Raw genomic sequence first — 21,636 nt, 5'->3', positions numbered from 1 at the left:
AATTATAACTTTTTTTGACAGTATATATTCATAGGTAATTTTTTACAGCATTATCCCTTGCACTCACATCTATTCCGAATTTCCCCTCCTTCCTTCCACCCCTTCCCCTAGATGGCAGGCCGTCCCATACATGTTAAATGTGTTATAGTATATCCTAGATACAATATATATGTGCAGAACCGAATTTCTTGTTGCACAGGAAGAATTGGATTCAGAAAGTAAAACTAACTTGGGAAGTCTACACTCATTTTCCAGTGTTCCTTCTCTGGATGTAGCTGAGTCTGTCCATCAATTAGAACTGAATTAGATCTTCTCTTTGTCGAAGATATCCACTACTCCATCAGAATACATTCTCATAAAATATCATTGTTGAAGTGTATAATGATCTCCTGGTTCTGCCCATTTCACTCAGCATCAGCTGATGTAAGTCTCTCCAGGCCTCTCTGTATTCTTCCTGTTGGTCATTTCTTACAGAACAATAATATTCCATAACATTCATATACCATAGTTTACCCAACCATTCTCCAATTGATGGACATCCATTCATTTTCTACTTTCTAGCCACTATGAAAAGGGCTGCCACAAACATTTTGGCACAAACAGGTCCCTTTCTCCTCTTTAGTATTTCTTTGGGATATAAGCCCAGTAGTAGCACTTGCATATTTTCTTAATAATATTAAGTAAATCAACTTGAAATGAAATTTGACTAATCATAGGTGGAATAGATCAGTGGTTCCCCTTTAAAAAGAACCTACACATTCCCCAGCTAGCAGACATTCTATCCTAAGGACGCATCCCTGAACATAATAAGATATAACACTTGGTTTCCTTCTTTTTGGAAAGGCCTGACCAAATACAAGACACAAACAATTATTTCATTTTTTTTAAATTTTGCTGATTCAGATTCAAGGAAGTTTAGTGAAAAGCATAAAGTAAAATAAAATCCCTGAGCTCAGCATTTTTAAAAGTTTGCTTAAGTCATCCAAGGACCATAGAAGAGGTATTGCTTTAAAAAAAAAAGTAAAGAGGAGGAGGGGGAAATCCAGAGAGCATGACAGAAAAAGAAAAATGGGTCGATTTTAGGATTTTTTTTAAGTTTCCAATTTTTTCTTCCTCAGCAGTATTTACTTTTCCTTTTTATATTTGAGATTAATGGCAAAGGTATTTCTAATGCAACACAGGGTGAAGATAAACAGCTTTTTATATGGATGGCATCCTTTTGGACACATGGCCTGATTTATGAAAATGTAGTCTGTTTACTTCACTTTGTGCCAGACTGTTGAGAGGAGAGAAAAACGTGTACCTGGTTCTAAAAGCTCTGGTGCATATGTGGTCACTCCTTCTTTTATTCCTCCCCTCTTTTCTGAGCTATTCAGGCTACAACCTAACATCAATAATAATAATAATAGCTAATATTTATATATCACTTTGGGGTTTACAAATATGTATATACATATCCATATATACATCTATATATATGTATGTGCATAGATTTATTCATTTGCATTTATTTGATTATGTATTTTAATAGAAAATTGAATATATGTGACTTCATTTGATTATATATGTATTTGTTGGATTGCATATATACATACATACACATATACATATATGTGCATATATTACTCATACATTTATTTGATTATGTATTTAAATAGAAAATTAAATGTATGACTTCATTTAATTATATATGTATTTATTTGATCACACATATACTTACACACATAAAACATACATACACATATATACATATATGTGTTGTTTGGTCATATTTTCAGTCATGTAAGACTCTTTATGACACCATTTGGAGTTTCCTTGGCAAAGATATTGGAGTGATTTGTCATTTCCTTCCCCAACTAATTTTATATCTAAGGAACTGAAGTAAGAAAGGGTTAAGGAACTTCACTCAGTATCACACAGTTAAGTGTCTAAGGCTGTATTTGAACTCGAGGTCTTCCTGACTTCAAGCCCAACACTCTATCTACTGCTCCACTTAGCTGCTATCTGTCCATCCATATATCTATCAATCTGAATACATACATATATACATACATACATACACATATATACATACAAGTGTATTTGTGTATGTGTATATATGAGGATATATGTATGTGCATATACATATTAATATGTTTGTATATATAATATGTGATTAGACATATAGTTATACCTATACCTGTGTACTTCTGCATGTGATATATTCCTATATTTATTTGATCCTCACAGCAATCTTGGGAGGTTAATGCTATTATTATCCCCATTAATAACCCGTTCTCTGGAGTGGGGAAAAACACTCCCATGACAGATTTTTAAATTTTCTCACAGTATTAATATTTTCTCCATCACCTTCTTAGGTCTGTACCACCAACAAAACAAATCAACTCCTGATGTATAACATTTGTCCAGTTCTGAGGAGTAAATGCTCACATTTTAAAAAATCAGTTCTCACCATTCCAGTTGGATTTAGCCATCCATGCCACCATTTTTACATTTATATAGTTGTCATTACACAAAGAGACTAAATTTTCTCCATTCCAACTTTCATCCCTTGTTCTTTGTTCTAAAGACAGCTACTATTGCTCCCTATCCCATTTCCCCAATTCTCTCTTCCTAGGTTAAATACTCTCAGTTCTTTCCACTTCTATGTCACAATCTTAAGAATATTCACCAGTATAAGGATTTACATTTGGGAAGCACTTAATAAAGGACTGGACTGGAAAATTCATTTTCTAGAAGAAAATCAATTGGTTCTATAATCTGGATGCACATTTTAATTTGTGAGATCACCAAAGTGAAGACTTGGGCCTTATGAGTGATGACTAGGGTTGATCATAGGAATAAGATAACAAAGGACTTTGAGATCAGCTAAATGAGAAAATTAAGGCTGGGGGGAATGAGATGACTTGTCTAAGGTGACCCAGGTAGTAAGTATCATAGGAAGGAAAAGGATCCAAGTCTTCTGATTAAAAAAAAAATACTTTGGGTTTTAAATCAACTGAAAGGCTAAACAGAAGTTCTTTCTATTGTGCCACACTGTTTTGTTTTGTTTTGTTTTGTTTTTTCATTTCCCTTGAAATGTTATCTGGGTGAAGGGGAGGATGCATTTTACTTCTTATCATTTGTAATCCTAAAGTGATACTTTTTTTAGTCTCATCATTTACCAAGAGAGACAGTGAAGTTATCTTCCTATCCTTTATAATCTGGCATAGGTACTTGGTTTCTGTCAACAACCTTCCTTCCTCCCTGTGGTTCTATCCATAATAATAAGACTTTTCTCTTCTTCTTTTTCTCAGACCTTAGGATTTCAAAGCACTTTGAAAAGGATTAGTGGAGTGGCTCCATAGCTTTCCAGTAGGTTGAAGAGCAGAAATAACTTACTGGAAATGAAAAAGTAAGATCTAGCAAAGGGGTGATTTTTTTTTCCTAAAAAAAAAATTCCAGGTGAACACAGTGATCAAATCCAAGAAATCTCTATGAGCCAAAATCAATACTTAAGTTTGTCTTCTTGGCATCTCCTTCCCCATAGCCTCAAACAAAGCCTAAATTTTGTCCTGTGTGGATGTCAGGATATCCAAATCCCTCAGGAGAGTTAGGCAATTGTGCTAAGTAAGGGAGACCTAGAATATGGCCTTTGGAACTTTCATGTGCTTTCATTTAGTTTCATGAATTCCGAAATCTCTTTCCTTGATGATAAAAGTTACTAGTGAAAGATGTCCACAAAGACTGGTTTCTTTGTAACTATGACCCTCCAAAAATATAAAAACTTTAAAAATAAATATTTCATTAAAAGAGAGAAAGGCAGAGGGACAAAGAGAGAGGCTGAAGGTGAAGGAAGGAATATAAAGTGGCCGCCTAATTCAATCTCATACCTTTTCAGAACGTGAAATACTTTTCCTTCATTATTTCTTTCAATATTTTCTTTCTATCTCTCTCCTTCCTATCCCTCCATTTAAATTTCCTTTCCTTCTTGCTTGTTTCTCCTCTTTCCATTCTCCCCTTCATTCCTCTCTTCTTCAGATTCATCTTCCTTTTTTCCCTCTTTTTCTTTCATTTTATTCTCCATAGTTCCCTTTCCCCTACCTTTCCTTCCTTCCTTCCTTCCTTCCTCTTTTGTCCTTATCCTCCTCCTTCCACATCCTTTCTTCCTTCCATTCTCCCTCCCTCCTTTCATTTCTTCTTTCCTTTTTTCTTTCCCATTTCCTTTCTTCCTTCTTCTTTCCTTTTTTCTTCCTTCCTTTCTTCCCTCTTCTTTACTTCCCTCTCTTCCATAGCAGTTCTTCATCCAAAGATATACAGAATTCTTGAGACATCAGAGCAAGAAGAGATCAGAATAAGACAGTAGAAAAAAGAATCTTGCTAAGTGGCTGTTAAAATCTATTGTTTCTACACTGCAGTAGGATTGTAAATTGACTCAGTGCCCCCCTAAAATCATACTCTGGGTCAAAGTTCTGATTGTCCCAACTATTTTATAGCTGCACAAAGAGGGCATTGATATTTAGCCCTGAGCCCTCAAAAACAGTTCTGGGCTGCCCACAGACCAGTTTGGTAAAGTATGCAGCAAATGTCTCTTCTGCCCAAGTGAGCACACACATCTCTGTGGTTTTTACTCAAGCTCTAACCTCCCCAGATTGAACTTTGAAATACAGCATCTGACTAAAAGCACAAAAGCTTTGGGGCTTCTTCTTTCTTCTGAGTGATTTTCAGATTAAAAACAGATATCAAAAACAAGTGGAGCCTATTAAAACTCATCCACATGAATGGTTCTTATCATTTCTGGGGAAAATTTTGAAATAAGCCATTGGGAGGATGTACCAAAAGGCAGGAGCCCTGAACCATGGAGGAGGTTCCTGGTCCTTTCCAGATGGAGAGGGAGTTGGAAGCTGTGACACAAGAGCAGTGATCTTAGGAAATAAAATGTCATCTTCCACAATGAATTTTCTAGAAAGAAAATAAAGGGGGAAAATTCACTGCCTGAGGTTATTGTAATTGCTATGATTCTCCCAAATGGAGAAAGGGCAAAAACCAAGGCAGAGAAGAAAGATGATGTGAGTAAAAGAGTATAATAGATTTTTTATTGATATTTTTATTGATATCCAGGGATCTTTCTAGAAACTTGAATTTGGAGAGCTGAATTGAACACTTGGGACTGGACTTCCCTCAAAATGACAGCTGGTTTATTCCAGACAGTTAACCTAGTTCTTAGCTTTAGTATCTTACTTGATAAAAGGAAGAGTATAACAGTATAATAGCTACTTCATAATATTTTTTCAATTAACCAATCATTAATCATTTATTAACCAATTAATTATTTATTAGATACTTTTGTCCCAGGCATTGTACTGAGATCTGTCCATCTCTGCCATCAAAGAGACTGTAGTCTTATCAGGGGAGGCAACATGTTCAAATACATAGTTCAAATAAAATACATATATAAATAGGTATTGATGGATAAGTAGGCTCAATAAACATTTAATAAGTACCGAATATGTTCTTAACACTGTGCTAAGTGCTAGGGATACAAAAAGAAACAAAAGATAACCCCTGCCCTCAAGATGCTAACAATCTAATGATAAAGACAACATACAAATAAACATATAGGAAGCAAGCCATGTACAGGATAAATAAGAAATATTTAACAGAAGGGAACAAGTGGAATTAAGAGGGGGTAGAGAAGTCTTCCTATAGAAAGTGGGATTTTTAGTTGAGACTTAAGCCAGACAGATTAATCTGATGTATTCTCAGTACTGTCTATCCCAGTCAAATTATAGCTAGAATCATCCATGTAGATCTGGATTCCACGTGTTGAGAAGGACTCTGATAAGTTGCAGCACATGGAAATGGCGTCAACTAGAATAGTGGCCATATACCACATGAGCAGTGGCTGAAGTAAGTAGACCCTGGAGAGAAGATTTAAAGGATCTTGAAATATGCTAAGGACTGTGAAGAAAAAGAAATATTGGAGCCCTCAAGAAAAGAAGTAGGTGCAAGGAGTAGACACTTAGTGAGGGTATATTTAGGCTCAATATAAGGAATCACTTTTCCAGAATTAGTGTTAAAAAAAAAAAAAAAGCAAAATGGACTGCTTCAAAAAATAGGTTTACCATAATGAACATTTGTCCAGAATTAATGTTAACCTAAAAGTTAAATGGGCTGCTTCAAAAAATAGACTCAATATAAGAAAATACTTTTTCCGGAATTATCCTAAAAGTGACATGGGCTGCATTCCCCTTTCACTGGGGCAGTTAGATAGCACAGTGGACCAAAAACCATACTTATAATCAGGAAGATTTGAATTCAATTTTAGCCTTAGAAATTTACCAGCTGTGGAACCCAGGGTAAGTAATTTCATCTCTTTCTGCCTCAATTTCCCCAACAGTAAAATGGAGATTATATTAGCATCTATCCCATAGGATTATTGTAAGGATCAAATGAGATAATAATTGTAAGGCCTTTAACACTGTGACTGCCACATAATGAGCACTATATAAATGTCACCCAATAAGAATAGTAGGGCAGGTAGGGGAGATAGGTGGTTTAATGGGTAAAAACTAGCCCAAGGGTCAGGAGAACCTGAGTTCAAATTCAGATTCAGATATCTACTATGCTGGATAAGTCACCTTCACCCTCTTTGTCTCAGTTTCATCATCTAGAAAATGAACTAGAGAATAATAGCAAACCACTTTTTGTCCAAAAAATCCCAAATGGGGCCAGGTATAATCAGACACAGCTGAAACAACATAACAACAGCAGTAGTAGTAACAGAAGAGGTGGCAATGGTAATTGGAGTGGAAGAGGAGTAGAAATACCACAAGCAGAATGCTATACAGAGGATTCTTGGTTAGGTTCAGGATGGACTTGGTTAAGAAAGAAGAAGAAGAAGGAAGAAGGAAGAAAGAAAAAGGAAGAAGAAAGAAGGAAGAAGAAAAAGAAAAAGAAGAGGGAGGAGGAAGAAGGAAGAAGAAGAAAAAGAAGAGGGAGGAGGAGGAGAAAAAGGAGAAAGAAGAGGAGGGAGAGGGGGAGAAAAGGACAGGAGAGAAGAATAAGGAAGAAGAGGAGGAAGAAGAAAAAAAATTATAGAGTGCCTATAAGGTTTGCAAAGAATTTTAGACATTTATCCCATTTGATCCTCTCAACAGCAGTGTGAGATAAGTATCATTATTATTTTCTTCAATAAACAGTTATTTACTTGTCCAGAGTAAAAGTGGATTCCAAATAGTACAATATATCACCAGAGAATGGGGCCAAGGGCTTCTTTTGAAATAATGCTTTCTGCCAAGTACGAGGCAAAAGGAAACAACAGAATTTCGTACTTAGCCAATCTGTCTTTGGAAAGGAGAAAGAAAAAGAAAATATCAGCAACATAAAGTATACTGCAAAATCTGGTGATATTTAAATAAGATTTAAATTCATTCCGCATTTAAACAGAAAAGTGGGAAGTGGTATTAAATTCACATAAATGTAGGATTATGACAACTGGAGTTGGAAATATTAAGTGTGCCCATATAATGGAAGAAAAAAGATAGCAGGTAATGGGTTCAGAAGAGGACTTTGAGTTTTAATAGATCTTTCCTCCAAACCATCAGCATTGTAAAGCAGTGATTAATAAATTATTTGACATGTCCATTTACGCATATTTTAACTAAAAGTAATCAATGATCTTTATCTAGATTTATCTAGGCAACCATTATTCTAAATCCAGCTCTCAGAGCTAGAGGAATCTGAAGGAGTGGGTTACCTTTCATTACCCAGGAACTGGCCAGAGATTAAAAAAAAAAAAAAAAAAAAAAAAGGCATTAAGAAATGTGGGAAGCAGAGCTCTGCTTCTTTTGGCCCCTAGGGAATCTACCTAATTTTGTTAGCATTTCTTTTATTAACTTTTTTTTGGAAGCAATTGAGTTGTGATTTGCCCAGGGTCACACAGCTAGTAAATGTCTCAAGTTAGGTTTAAACTAAACTCAGGTCAGGTTTGAATTCAAGTCACATTTGAACTCAGGTCCTCCTGACTCCAGGACATTATTCTATCCATTCATTGTGCAGCTAGCTGCCCAATATTCACTTTCTATATTGGAATGCAAACTTCTTGAAAACAGGGTCATTTTAACTTTTGCATTTGTTTTTTCCAGGATTTAGTCCAGTACCTGATAGAATGACATCATAAATCTAGATTCAGATCTAAATCTCAGAGAATCTCTAGTCCAACTCGCAATTTAGAGGAGGAAAGTAAATTCCAGAAGTGTCTTCCCAAAGGTCACATAGGTAGAATTTCATTCTATTCAAAGATCAGAGAGAATGGATCAATAACTGCGAAGGACCTCAGAAGCCAAATCCTTTCATTTTACAGATGAGGAAACTGAGATTTATACTAACTCAAGGTCACACAGGGAGTAAACATGGGGATGAGTGAATAGAGACAAGAATTTGAATTCCAGTGACAGTGCTTCTTGATAGCTATCATTGATGTTTTCTTTAAGATTTTCAATAAACTTTACAAATATCTCATTTTATTCTCACTAATCCAGGAAATGGGAGCCATTATTATCCCCTTTTACTTACAAATGAAACACACACACACACACACACACACACACACACACACACACACACACACACAAACAAACAATCTGAAGCACATAGAAGTTGATAGACTTGCCCAAAGTCAAACAGCTAGTCAATATTTGAGACCAGATTTGAACTCAGACTTTCCTGATATCAGGTCCAGCATTTTTTTTCTTTTTTTTCTGAGGCAATTGGGGTTAAGTGACTTGCCCAGGGTCACACAGCTAGGAAGTGTTAAGTGTCTGAGACCAGATTTAAACTCAGGTCCTCCTGACTTCAGGGCTAGTGCTTTATCCACTACACCACCTAGCTGCCTTTTTTTTTTTTTTAACTACACCACCTAGATGTCAATAATAAATATTTCTGCATGTTGCCTAAAGTTTAATTGCATATCTAAACAGAGGCAGCATGTGAGAAACTGGCAACAGCCCTAAATTTGGAATCAGGAAATAATGATGGGAATCCACCTGAGTTTCACATTCCCTTTACTTTTCTGAGCTCCACTCTTTTATTGCTATAGTCATCATTCATGTTTGACTCTTAGTGACCTCACGTACTCTATGACTCTTTTGTTCACCACCATCTCCTGAAGTCTAGCCAAATTCACATCTGTTGTTTCCCTAACACTATTTATCTCATCCTCTGCCCTCCCCTTTTCATTTTGCCTTCAATTTTTCCCAACATCAAAATCTTTTCCAATGAGTTCCATAGTCTCATAGTGTGGCTAAGTACTCAAGCTTCAGTATTTGACTTTCCAATGAATAGCCTGAATTAATTTCTTTAAATATTGACTTATTTACTCTTCTTGCTGTCCAAGTGACTCTCAAAAGTCTTCTCCAGTGCCACAATTATAAAGCTTCACTTCTGTGGCTCTCAGCTTTCCTCATAATCCAACTTTCACAACCATACAATGCTACTGGAGAAACCATAGCTTTAACTATGTAAATCTTTGTCAATAAGCTGATGTCTCTCATTTTTAGTCTGCTAGTCCAGGTTTAGCATAGCTCTCCATTCTATCCCTCTATAATTAAGGATTGTCTCCAGGGCTGTTGTGAAGAGAGTATTTTGTAAACCTCCAAATGTTTTCAGGCTCTTATATCGGTCTTTTCTTTGTCATTAGATTGTCAATTCCATGAAGTCAGGGACCAATTTTTATTCATCTTTGCAGTCCCCCACATAACTCAGCTATTCATTATAGAGAATATAAAGAGCCTCTCTACAATTCTACCATGTTTATATAGATTTGTTACCAGGATGATTCTGCCTTTTCCAGGATATCATGAGCGAATACTCAAATATCTCTGAACTAAGAGATTCTGAAGGGCATAGGGTATCCAGAAAAATGTTGAACTATCATCTCTTTGAGAAAAATAAATATACACATGACTTTAAAATTTAATCTGCATTACTATTATACTACATATCAAGTCCTGATTTATTAGCATTTCCCAATTTCCAAGGTGTCAGTGCTCATAATGAAAATTTAACAATCAGCTCTTATTAGCTAATTCCAGTATAATCCCTGCATTCTGGAGAAATGAAGGAGAAAAAAGAGGAAAGAAAAGTTTCTGGCTGCTGAACTGGAGAGATTCCTTTTATGTGTCACTGCCATGCGTAAACATTTTAGTTTTCTTTCAATTAGAGGCAATATGGGGCAATATAAGAAATGTTTTGTGTGACATAAGGAAACATCATTTAGAATCTCCATTCTGTTATTTACCTTTGATTTGACCTTTGATAATTAATTTCTTTGGACCTGAGTTTTCTCATCGGCAAAATGGGAGTTGAGCTAATTGACCTCAAAGGTCTATTCCAACTCTAAATATGTGATTCTATATCCTGAAAAGCCAGCTTTTTGAGCATTGATATAGTCACTCTGTTTCCGGCATCAAGTATTTATCCTATTTTTGGTGATCTAAGACTTGTGAGTCAATACGGTCTCATCATATATGCCATAGATAAGTTAAAAAGCATCCAGTCCTACTCCTGCAAAAATCAGTCATCTGTTCTATAACAATCCCTGAAAAGTAGCCAACCAAGCCATTTTTAAAGAATTAAAGAGCTAAGTCCATCAGGATCTTCACCTAATCCTCTCTTAATGTAGCTTGAAATAACATTGGTATTTTGGGCTGCCATGGCTCACTGTTAACTTATGTTGAACTTGCAGTCCACTTAAACCCCAACATCTTAGGCAGATGAGATGCTATCATCATTACTGCTGTAATAGAAACAGGATTTTTGAGAATCCTCTCCATTGCCCAATCACAAGCATTGCACATATTTGGAATAAATCAAAACAGAAAAATAATGATTTTCCCAACTTTAAATTTAACCAGGCTGCTCTTGGTTTCAGGGTGTACAGCTACTGTAGCATGAGTCACTATGGTAGGAGCTGATAAGAAAGTAGAATGAGTGATAGACTGGCTGCATGAGGCTAACCAAAGTGTTTTCTTAAAAATGAAGCTGTGAAGTTTTTTTGTAGAGGAGTAGAGCGTATCCACTTTGGGTGATAGAAATAATTAACTCCTATGGATTTCAACAAATCAGAAATGTGATGTCATGTAAAGTTTTTGGAGGCTGACAAGTACAAATGAGAAGATGAGTCCCCATCCCCAAAGTCTACCCCTCCCCTACAAGATAGTCTTCAAAATATGTCTTATTTGGCCTCAATCATGATAAATCCCTTAAATGTAATGCTGAGTGGCAATTGTCCTTGATGTCATTAAGATCTAAGTTCAAATCCAGTGGGTGTCACTAGTTGGGCAATCTTGGGTAAGTGACAACCTTTCCCTAGAACTCCCTAGAACATATCAAATGAGTGAAAGATGGACTGTCATCTGAGTTGGTGAACTGTTTCCTGTACTGGGGGTTCTCCAAAAGATGGGCTCAAATTTCCTTCACATATGTGAAGACTGTTACTTTGTTGTTTCTGCATTGTCCTACTCTTGATGGCACCATTTGGGATTTTCTTGGCTGAGCTGTCAAAGTTGCTTTTCCAGTTTATTTTGCAGATAAGGAAACTGAGGCCAAAAAAAGGGTCAAGTCACCTATAAAGTCACTTATAAAGAGTTAAGTGTCTAGTACAGTAAAACAACTGTTTGGACATGTATAAATATATTGTATTTAATTTATACTCTAACATATTTAACATGTATTGGTCAATCTGCCATCTTGGGGGAGGGGAAGGAGGGGAAAAATTAGAACAAAAGGTTTGGCAATTGTCAATATTGTAAAATTACCCATGCATACATCTGGTAAATAAAAACTATTAACATAGTTTAAAAATAATAATAATTAAATTAAATTTTTAAAAATTGTTAAGTGTCTAAGGCCAATTTGAACTCAGGAAGAGTTCATCTGTAAAATGAGCTGAAGAAGGAAATTGCAAGCCACTTCAGTATTTTGCCAAGAAAGCCTCAAATGAGGTAAAGTTCATTTTGACTGAAAATGACTGAACAAATTGTGAGCACTGGATTAAAGCCTAGTATAAATGCTTGCTACTTGTGGTTGACTTTCCAGATTCAAGGTGGACACTATCCATTAAACCACCCTACCTGTCATTACTATTATTCACACTTAACAAAGGAAGAAATTGCAATTGTCAGGATTTAAATAACTTATCTGTGACCCCACTAAGCTTGAGGAGGAGAAGCAGAGGTTCAAGGCTCATGTCCTAAAATACTCATAAGTTCTCATATTTCTATAGAACTTCAAGATTCTCCTTTTCATTTTTTAATTTTTGAGGGGAACTTTAAGGTTTTTCAAAGTGTTTTCTTCACAATTCTTTTGTATTTTTCCCTCCATTTTACAGATGAGAACATCAAGCCTGAAAGAGATAAAATTATTTGGCTATGGCTAGGCAGATAGTTACTTTTAGAACAAGGAATCATCTCTAGCCTTTCTGATTCTGATTTAGAATCCAATTGTTCTTGCTATCACCCCCCTCCACTCACCCGCCAGTCTCTAAGAAGTCTTTCTATATAGCTGGACTCACTTCTGGTTATTCTTTTAAAAGTAACCCCTCAGCACTCTTGGACTCAATTTGTATTGAATAAGTCATCTACTTGCCTTCATTACTCTTTTAGTGCTCTTAGATGATAGGTGTGTATGTTGTGTGTGTGTTTGTGTGTTTATATTCTTTCTCTGTTTCAGAAACAGAATTTTCACACCTGGGGCAGAGTCAATTAAATGAGAATGGTAGGGAGTTGAGCAGGGCAAAACTATCACAGATAACAGTCTTACTGTATATATAGTCCATTTGGGAAAGGGAGGGCTGTTCTTTGCTGTGGGGAATTTGGAAAGAGAAATGTACTCCCAAATAAAAGTACAGTCAATAAACACTTGGGTAGTAGTTTAGAGCCAGGAAAAGTCAGTTCTCCAGGAACTGTGGATTAGTAGAAGGAAGGTAGTGTCCAGACTTCAACAGAGAAAAAATGCTTGGGCCCCTGGGAAATTTTAGCCATATGCAAAGTTCATGTTTTCCAGGAATTTCAAATGGATTGAGCACTGCTCCTGGAGTGAGGAAATTCTAAATTCAATTCTGACCTCAGATTCCTGAAAAGTCATTTACAGCTTCTTCATCCTAGAGACTTATGCTAATCCCATGACCCCTTTCTCTCTTCAGATTCTTTTTTTTTTTAATTATAGTTTTTATTCATCAGATATATGCATGGGTAATTTTACAGCATTGACAATTGCCAAACCTTTTTTTCCAATTTTTCCCCTCCTTCTTCCCACCCCCCCTCTCTGCCCCAGATGGCACGTTGATCTGGTCAGATTCTTAAGGAATGTTCCCAAGCTAATTGTGTCCCCTCAAGACTCCACTCCTGATATTCCTGGACTTTTCCCATCAAGCTCCCATGTCTGTACTTTCTCTTTCCTTCCTATTCCCCAAGTTTTAGTCTTATTTTAGCTGTTCCTTCCTACTCCCCACTTTTTAGTCTTCTTTTACATGTTGTTTTCCTGGTTAGAATGGAAGCTCCTTGAGAGTAAGGACTATGTTTCTTTTTTATTTTTCTTGTATTTCCATAACTTAGCATGGTATCTAGCACATAGTAGGTCTAAAATAAGAGCTTATTCCCTTGACTTACCCTCTACTGGCCTCAGTTTTCTCAACTGTAAAATAAAATAAGATTATCTGCCAGGGTTGTTGTGAAGATAAGAGGAACTAATATTTGTAAATACTTCACAAATCTTAAAGCACTATATAAATGCCAATTTTTTATAATTATTATTTACTTGCCCTAGTTACGGTTCTGCTCTACTTAGGTAGAAAATGCCTTAAGGTAAGTATTATCTCTAATTTTCTGTCATGTTCTTTTCCCCAAGTTATGCACAAGCTAGTCCTTAACTCTCAGGAATAACCATATGTTTCTATTTCATTTTTCCCTTAAGCACTGGGAAAGATTGGCCCCATTTCATTTCCTCTCATTATTAAATAACAAATCTGGATTAGCTGAGATAATATATGTCTAAAATTAGTCATATAAATTCTGGGCCCAAGGGCTTAGGTTTTGGTTCATGTCAAGGGTCTCCCCAAAAGAATGGAGTAGAAAGAGAATTAATGTAAAATATGAATCAAGAATGAGACAGAAATTCATTTCCTTTCCCCAAAGAAATGCTGAGAGATACAAAAGACTCACAACATGCATTGACAAGCCTTAAACTATCAGTGATGTAATTTCTCTTATAATCTACCAAGAAGTTGAATCATAAATATCAGGAAATTAAGCAATTTGGGGGGACTACTGTATTTGTATCCCACATTTCACCATGGCTGGACATTGTTCCCCTCACAGCAGCCCTCTCCTGGCAAGCCTGACCAGATTGATTTCACCTTCTTGGTAGCGGTCACTTTCTCCAAGAAATGCTAGAATAATTTAATGGATTAATTAATTAATCCAGAATCACCAAAATTCTTGGACTTTCCCAGGGACATGTCCAGCTCAGGATTTAGACTCATTCACCTGAGATCAGGAAACAGAGAAAAAACATTCCAAAATCCCAAACCAGGATAACTTAAGTAAGATATTGGCTTTAGCTACCATGTGTTCATGGCCACATGGTTGCCAGAGTAGAAGATAAGTTGAATTTCCATTTTCTCAACCATCAAAAGAAACAGCTTACCCCATAACTGAGGAAAGAAAGAGAAGTGTTTCAGAGGGAAAATACTTCCTCTTTTAAATGATAATGTCATTATATCATCAACCTTTCCTGCTCAGTGGCCCAATAAGAGGGTTATGTTGTCATATCCAAGACAGAAGAGTGTTTCATTTCACATGGAGGACAGGAAGCAGTCAGGCTGGAATTTTTTCATTCTCAGAGCCTCTATATGTTACAAGCACATGTAACCAAAACTAGAAATAGGAGCTTAAAACATGCCCTTTTCAAAGCCTAGTTAAAAATGCAAGATGATTTATAATCCTTGAAAGGGTATCAAAATGCTGACCTCATTATCACTACCATTTTTACCTTCATCATTATCATCATCACAAAACCATCAAGTAAACTAAATAATAATGAAGTTTTAAAAATCACATCAAGCTAATGAATTTTATTCTTCTCCACCATTTTTGTCCAATAGTGAAATTTTCTTATTCCTTACCTAAGTAAATAAATAGCCATTACTTTTTTTTTTCTGAGGCAATTGGGGTTAAGTGACTTTTTCCAGCAAGGAAATGTTAAGTGTCCAAGGCCAGATTTAAACTCAGGTCTTCCTGACTTCAGGACTTATGCTCTAGCCACTGGCACCTGGTCATGTACTCTTATTGTTGAAAGGAACTATTTTGTGACTATAACATCACTGGCCTTGGAGCAAGAAATCTGGATTTGAATCCCTCCTCTCTCACATGTTAGCATCATATCTTTGGGCAAGTCACTTTTTTTCAATGATCCTCAGTAGACTCAATTATAAAATAAGGAGAGAATATTTCCTACTCTGCTTGTATCTCATAGGACATCATACAGGTATATGAATTTTGTAAATTCTCTGGGGCTAACCATGACAGCAAGCAGGGCATTATGGCTGAAGATCTGGGGTCTCGATGCTTGGAAACATAGGCCGAAGTCCTGCCTATGACACATACTGGCAGTGTGATCTTAGGCAAATCACTTAACTCTCGTTGTTCTAGGCAACTCTATAAGACTCTGCAGTGTCAATCTAAAGTTGAGGGAGTTTTTTTTTTTACCCAGGCATCTCTACAAGCCCAGGCCTTATCCTGTTTTTAAGACACAAAACAAAAAGTAAAAGATTATCTGGTCTGGGTCCATACATGTGAAACTTTGAGGAGGATGTGAAGAAACAAATTTACTGAAACAGTGAGTTTTCATAGGCACTGATTATTATCTAGTGGCTTGTTCAGATTCTAGCTTGGCCAATTAGCTCATTAGTTTAAGGTAGATAAAATTCGAATGGACACAGCCTGAATGAAGAGAAAGAATTAAGCAAATTCAATTGGCTATGCATTAAGCTTTTGCTCTGTTTCAGGACAACTAGGTGACAGTCTGGAACTCGAGTACAACCTCAGACACTTGCTAGCAGTATGACCATGGACAAGTCACTTAACCCTATTTGCCTCACTTTCCTAATCTATAAAATGAACCGGAGAAGGAAATTGAAAACAATTCCAGTGTCTTATCAAGAAAACTCCAAAAGGGGTCATGAAGAGTCAGACACAACTGAAAAATAACTAAACAATGAAAATGTTCTAGGTACTTTAGTAGTTGCTAGGGATTCAAAGACAAAAACGCAATAGTCTTTGCCCTCGAGGAGCTTATGAATTCCCTTAGATATTTTTCAAGTATGGAAGTTACAAAAACATAAGAAAACACTATATATAAATAAATAAATATATATATATATATATATATATATATATAAATATATATATATATATATATATATATATATATATATATATATATATATATATAATATATATATATATATATATATATATATATATATATATATATATATAAAGAAAGTTCAAGAGGCACAGATGACCTGAGGAAAGGCTTCATATTGTGTTTCATTGGTGGCACCTAAATAATGCTTCAGAATCTGTAGCATGGAGAAATCTAACCATGTACTTACTTGGAGCCAACCCTCCTGAGCTTGTTTCATTAAGTTTTTCAATCAGGCTTAAGTACTTTTTCTTTGGGCAGATATTTTAAGACTACAAACCTCTCAAACTGATAAATGGTTCTGTGTCTGAAATATTATTATTATTTCTCTTTTTTTAATTATTGATTTTTTCCTCTATGTATTAAGCTACAAACTGTGCCTCCTGTTTCTTTTTTATTGGTACTGCCTCAGCAGGAGAGATCAGCCTTCCATGGAATTGCTTCCTATAACATCTGAACCTAGTTATTTCTACCTTGTTTTTCTTCAAGCTCTCTCAAGAGCCCAGTAGCAGTTTTTATTTTGAAAATGACCATGAGCAAAAAGTGGTGACATAGTCTGATAATTCAAGGTCTAAGGCCAGAGGAAAGACTCTTTTTTAACATTAGAAAATCAGAAATACACCTGTCTTCCGGTTTAAAGCCAGCGGGTCAACAAGCAAAGCACAGCAGTACTCCTTGGCACTTGGCTGTTCTTGCTGGAAGCTTATTCATGTGTATATGACCTGAAAGAAAACATAAGGACACTAAAGCAGTGTGATTTTTATGGAGAGTGTGATGGATGCAGAGTCAAGAGATTTGTGTTCAAATACTTTCTTTGCCATGTTCTACCTTAGCACTTTAAGTAATTAATCTTTAATGATGACACTAGTGTCATAAGTAGTTATAAGATCAATTAAAACTTTCCTGTTTTCTTTCTCCTTAAGTTATTAAATTATTAAAATTTTCCTAACTTTTCACTTAAAAAAAAGTAATTAACTTTACTTTTGATAACTTACCTTTTGAGTTGATATAAGGATAAATTGAGATGATATTTGCAAATCACTTAATACAGTGCTTAGTTGGAGCACCAACTCTGAAGTCAGGAGGACCTGAGTTCAAATCTGGTCTCAGAAACTTAACACTTCCTAGCTGTGTGACCCTGGACAAGTCACTTAACCCTAATTGTCTCAGCAAAAAATAATTCAATGCTTAGTACATAGTATATAAATGTTAACTATTGAGGATGGTAATGGTGGTGTTAATGGTGGTGATAGTGGTGGTGGTGGTGGTGATGATGACAAATCCTTGACTACACAACAAAAGTTTGGTTGTTTTGGTTTTTTGTTTCATCTCAAGGTGATTAGAAGCAATTGAGGCTCCTTGAACAGAGGGGTAATTAACTTTACAGATAGGGAAGACTAAATAGACGAAAAATGCCCATAGTCAGTCCTGAATGTGAGTTATGGAACACCACCAACTCTAAGGAACTGAAAATAAGTCAGCAGGTAGCAGCACAATGGATAGAACATTAGGTCTGGTGTCAAGAAGACATGAGTTCAAATGAGATCTTCAATACTTAGTAGATCTGTGAACTTGGACAAGTAAACTTAACTCTGTTTCCTTCACTTTCCTCATCTTTAAAAAGAGCCAGAAAAGGAAATGAAAAAATTACTCCAGCATCTCTTTTGAAAAAAGGAGGTCACAATGAGTCATGCTTAATTAAAACAAATGAACAACAAAATGTCATCAACTAGCAAAAGTATCAAATTTGCATCCCTCAGTACCCAAATCAGAATAAACATCATTGGGAAATGATAAACAAAATAAATAAACACAGTAGGACATGGATAATTCTAGTTTGTTGTTTCTAAGGCAAAATGCACTGCTGGGATTCATTTCCATTTGATTTTGACACCTCTGACCCCTGGTGTCAATAGAGAAGTTTTAATAGGAAGTAGAATTTTTAATATTCCAAAGTATGAATTATAAAGGAGAAGTGGATTGAAGTTTGAGATAAAGGAACTTATGATTTTAAAAAATATGAGTTGATCATATGCAAGGAATGATTCATGGATGATCTTAATGGTTTACCAACATTTTCATGATGTTAAGACCAAACCAAAGCAAAGTCATCCCTTGTCATATTGCTTGTTACCTCATTATGGGAAGACATGAACAAGAGTTGGGCATGGTAGGCAGCCAGTCATGAATGGGTTGAGATCTGCCTATTGGAATGAAAGCCCACATTCATGAGATGTGATTTTTTAATTTATTTTATTTCTGTCTTTTAATTGTTTTGTTCTTTTCTGATTATACATGTATATTAACATTTAATATGTGTGTTTTTCTGATTGTATATGTATATTAACATTTAACACATTTATTTATGAATCAAATTGGGGAGAGAAAAACCAGAACAAAAGGAAAAAACCATGAGAGAGAAAATAAAAACAGGGGAAAAAGTGAAATTAGCATGTGTTGATTTACATTCAACCTCTATAGTTCTTTTTCTGGATTCAGATGGCATTTTCGATCCAAAATTTATTGGGATTGTCTTGGATCATTGAAGCACTGAGAAGAACCAAGTCATAGTTGATCATCACACTATCTCGCTGTTACTGTGTACAATGTATTCCTGGTTCTGCTTGTTTCACTCAGCATCAGTTCATGTAAATCTTTCCAGGCTTTTCTAAAATTATCTTGTTCACCATTTTTATAGAACAATAATATTCCATTGCTTCCATGTACCACAACTTATTCGGCCATTTCCCTATTGATGGGTATCTACTCATTTTCTAATTCTTTGCTACCACAAAAAGAGCTGCTACAAACATTTTTTGTACATGTGGATCTTTTCCCCTTCTTTATGATTTTCTTGGACTATAGACCCAGTAGTGGCATCCTGGAACAAAAGATATGCACAGTTTTACAGTCTTTTAGGCATAGTTCCAAATTATTTTCCAGACTGATTGGATCATTTCACAACTCCACCAACAATACATTAGTGTCCCAGTTTTCCCACATGTCCCCTGACATTTATCATTATCTTTTCTAGTCATCTCAGCTAAGATCAGATTAATTTGTGTAAATACTGGATACTATAGATACAATGAAAAACAACTCCCTTCTATTGAGAAACTTAGTGTTTAGTCAGACACCTCTCTATGTCTTTTGCCCCCATCCCACTCCACTGCTTTTTTTCTGCTAGTATGTCTATTTCTGGCATTATCATAATGCTAGGTCCATAGTGAGTGCTTTATAAATGCTCAATGAGTTGTTCATCCTTCTTTGTATATTATTCATTCTTCTTATTCAACTATTTCAGATACATCCAACTTTCTGTGAGCCCATTTGGGCTTTTCTTGGCAGAGAAACTGAAATGGTTTGTCATGTACTTCTCTAGCTCATTTTACAGATGAGGAGAGGAGACTGAGACAAATAGTATTAAGTGACTTGTCCAGGGTCACAAAATTGGTAAATGTCTCAGGCCAGATTTGATCTCAAGGAAGATAACTCCAGGACAGGCACTTTATTCACTCTGACACCAAACTAACCTATCTTAAGGGCTATACGAAATATTATCACTGCGACAGATGAACAAATTCAGATTATAATGAACTCATAAACGTTTAATTTGGTAAAGGAATCCTGAAGGAGATATACCAATAGAGGATGGGCAGTGGTATACCAATAATCGTCTCTCCAAAAAAAGTATGCATTACACTTTTAAGTTTAATTTGCATTATTAACATTTTCCCATCATCTCTTAAGTCCATAAATCAACAAAACCGCAAACCAAGCCTAGATTTGTAGGATTTGTAGGCTTTTAACCTGCAATATCACCAGTGTCAGGAATCCCTAGTATGGAAATCATTTACTGATTCATTTGTAACTTATAGATTAAGAGAACTTCCCAGGGCAATCAAAGATTAGATGATTTGCCAATGGTCACATAGCTGGAATGATTAAAAGGTAAGATTTGAATGCAAGCCTTTCTGATTCTATAGTTGTCCCCCTATTAGCCATGTCATACTGCTTCTCATTTTATATATAGCAGGTACTTATAAACTTTAATTAAACCATGTATAATTTCCCATCCAATTAACTGATACTGCTTTGTATAAAATGTATTTATGTAGGAGTGCTTGTTTGTGTGCGAGTATGTGTGTGTGTGTGTGTGTGTGTGCGTGTGTGCGTGTGTGTGAGTGTGTGTGTTGTGTGTGTCTGTTAGTGTGGGTACCAATATACATGTTGTATCTGCTGATAGAATATTGTAAGCTCCTTGAGGGGAAATACTGTTTCATTCTTGTATCTGAATTCCTGGGACCTAACACAGTGTTCTAAATTTAAATTATTTAAATTGTTAAATTATTAACAGGTGTATATTGAATTGTATTCAATTAAGTTACTCTTCAAAGTGATAATACAATATAGATCTTATTCTTCCTTCTGCTCCTTCCTTTTTTCTTCCTTCCATTCCCTTGGGATCATTAAGTAAACAAGCATTTATAAAACATTTACTGCGTGTCAGGCAATGTGCCAGATGATGAAGACACAAAGATAAACGCTTACCTTTTATATTTCCATGAAGTCTCATTCCTTTCTTTCTCTTCCCTTTGTTTCAGGTGTCTGATAGATGTGATTACGTCTTTGTCAATGGAAAGGAAATGAAGGGCAAAGTGAATGTTGTGGTGAAATTCACCTACCAGCACCTGAGCAGCCCCCTGGAGATGACTGTGTGGGTGCCCCGACTCCCACTCCAGATTGAGATCTCTGACACAGAACTCAACCAAATAAAGGGTTGGAGAGTCCCCATTGTCTCAAATAAAAGGTAGGTATTATGAGAATCAAAGAACCAGAAGTCAAATCTCTACCACCTACTGCTTCTTATGGATAGAAAACATAACAGTGGAGAAAGTTAAGAAAACCTAGGTTTAAATGCTTTCTCAGGTATTTAACTAGTTGTGTGGCTATTAGACAACTCATGAGACAACCTCTCATCTTCAACCTCAGTCTCATCTTCAAAATGGGAATAATACTCCATGTAACCACTACCCTACAGGTTTATTGGAGGCTTTAGTGGGATAGTTTTGAAGTGTTTAGTAAATGTTAAAGCACTAAGTATAATCTAAGTATAAGTTATTATGGGTCACCTTCAGTCAATCAATTAATATCTCTTAACCTCAGTTTCCT

The 21,636-nt window shown here is 35.8% G+C and overlaps 1 protein-coding gene across 2 annotated transcripts in view; it reads left to right on the top strand.

The window, feature by feature from the left end:
- Positions 1-21,636, top strand: part of TMEM132D (transmembrane protein 132D) — a 944,174-nt gene that overhangs the window by 878,415 nt on the left and 44,123 nt on the right. For both annotated transcript variants that reach the window (XM_074299467.1, XM_074299475.1), the window contains exon 6: positions 21,069-21,274. In XM_074299467.1, coding sequence (XP_074155568.1) covers positions 21,069-21,274 — 206 coding nt within the window. The remainder of the gene's footprint in view (positions 1-21,068; positions 21,275-21,636) is intronic.

This window comes from Sminthopsis crassicaudata, chromosome 1 (genome assembly GCF_048593235.1).
Source record: "Sminthopsis crassicaudata isolate SCR6 chromosome 1, ASM4859323v1, whole genome shotgun sequence".
Lineage (NCBI taxonomy): Eukaryota > Metazoa > Chordata > Mammalia > Dasyuromorphia > Dasyuridae > Sminthopsis > Sminthopsis crassicaudata.
The sequence above is the reverse complement of the archived record's forward strand: the minus strand, read 5'-3'. Positions and strand labels throughout refer to the sequence as shown.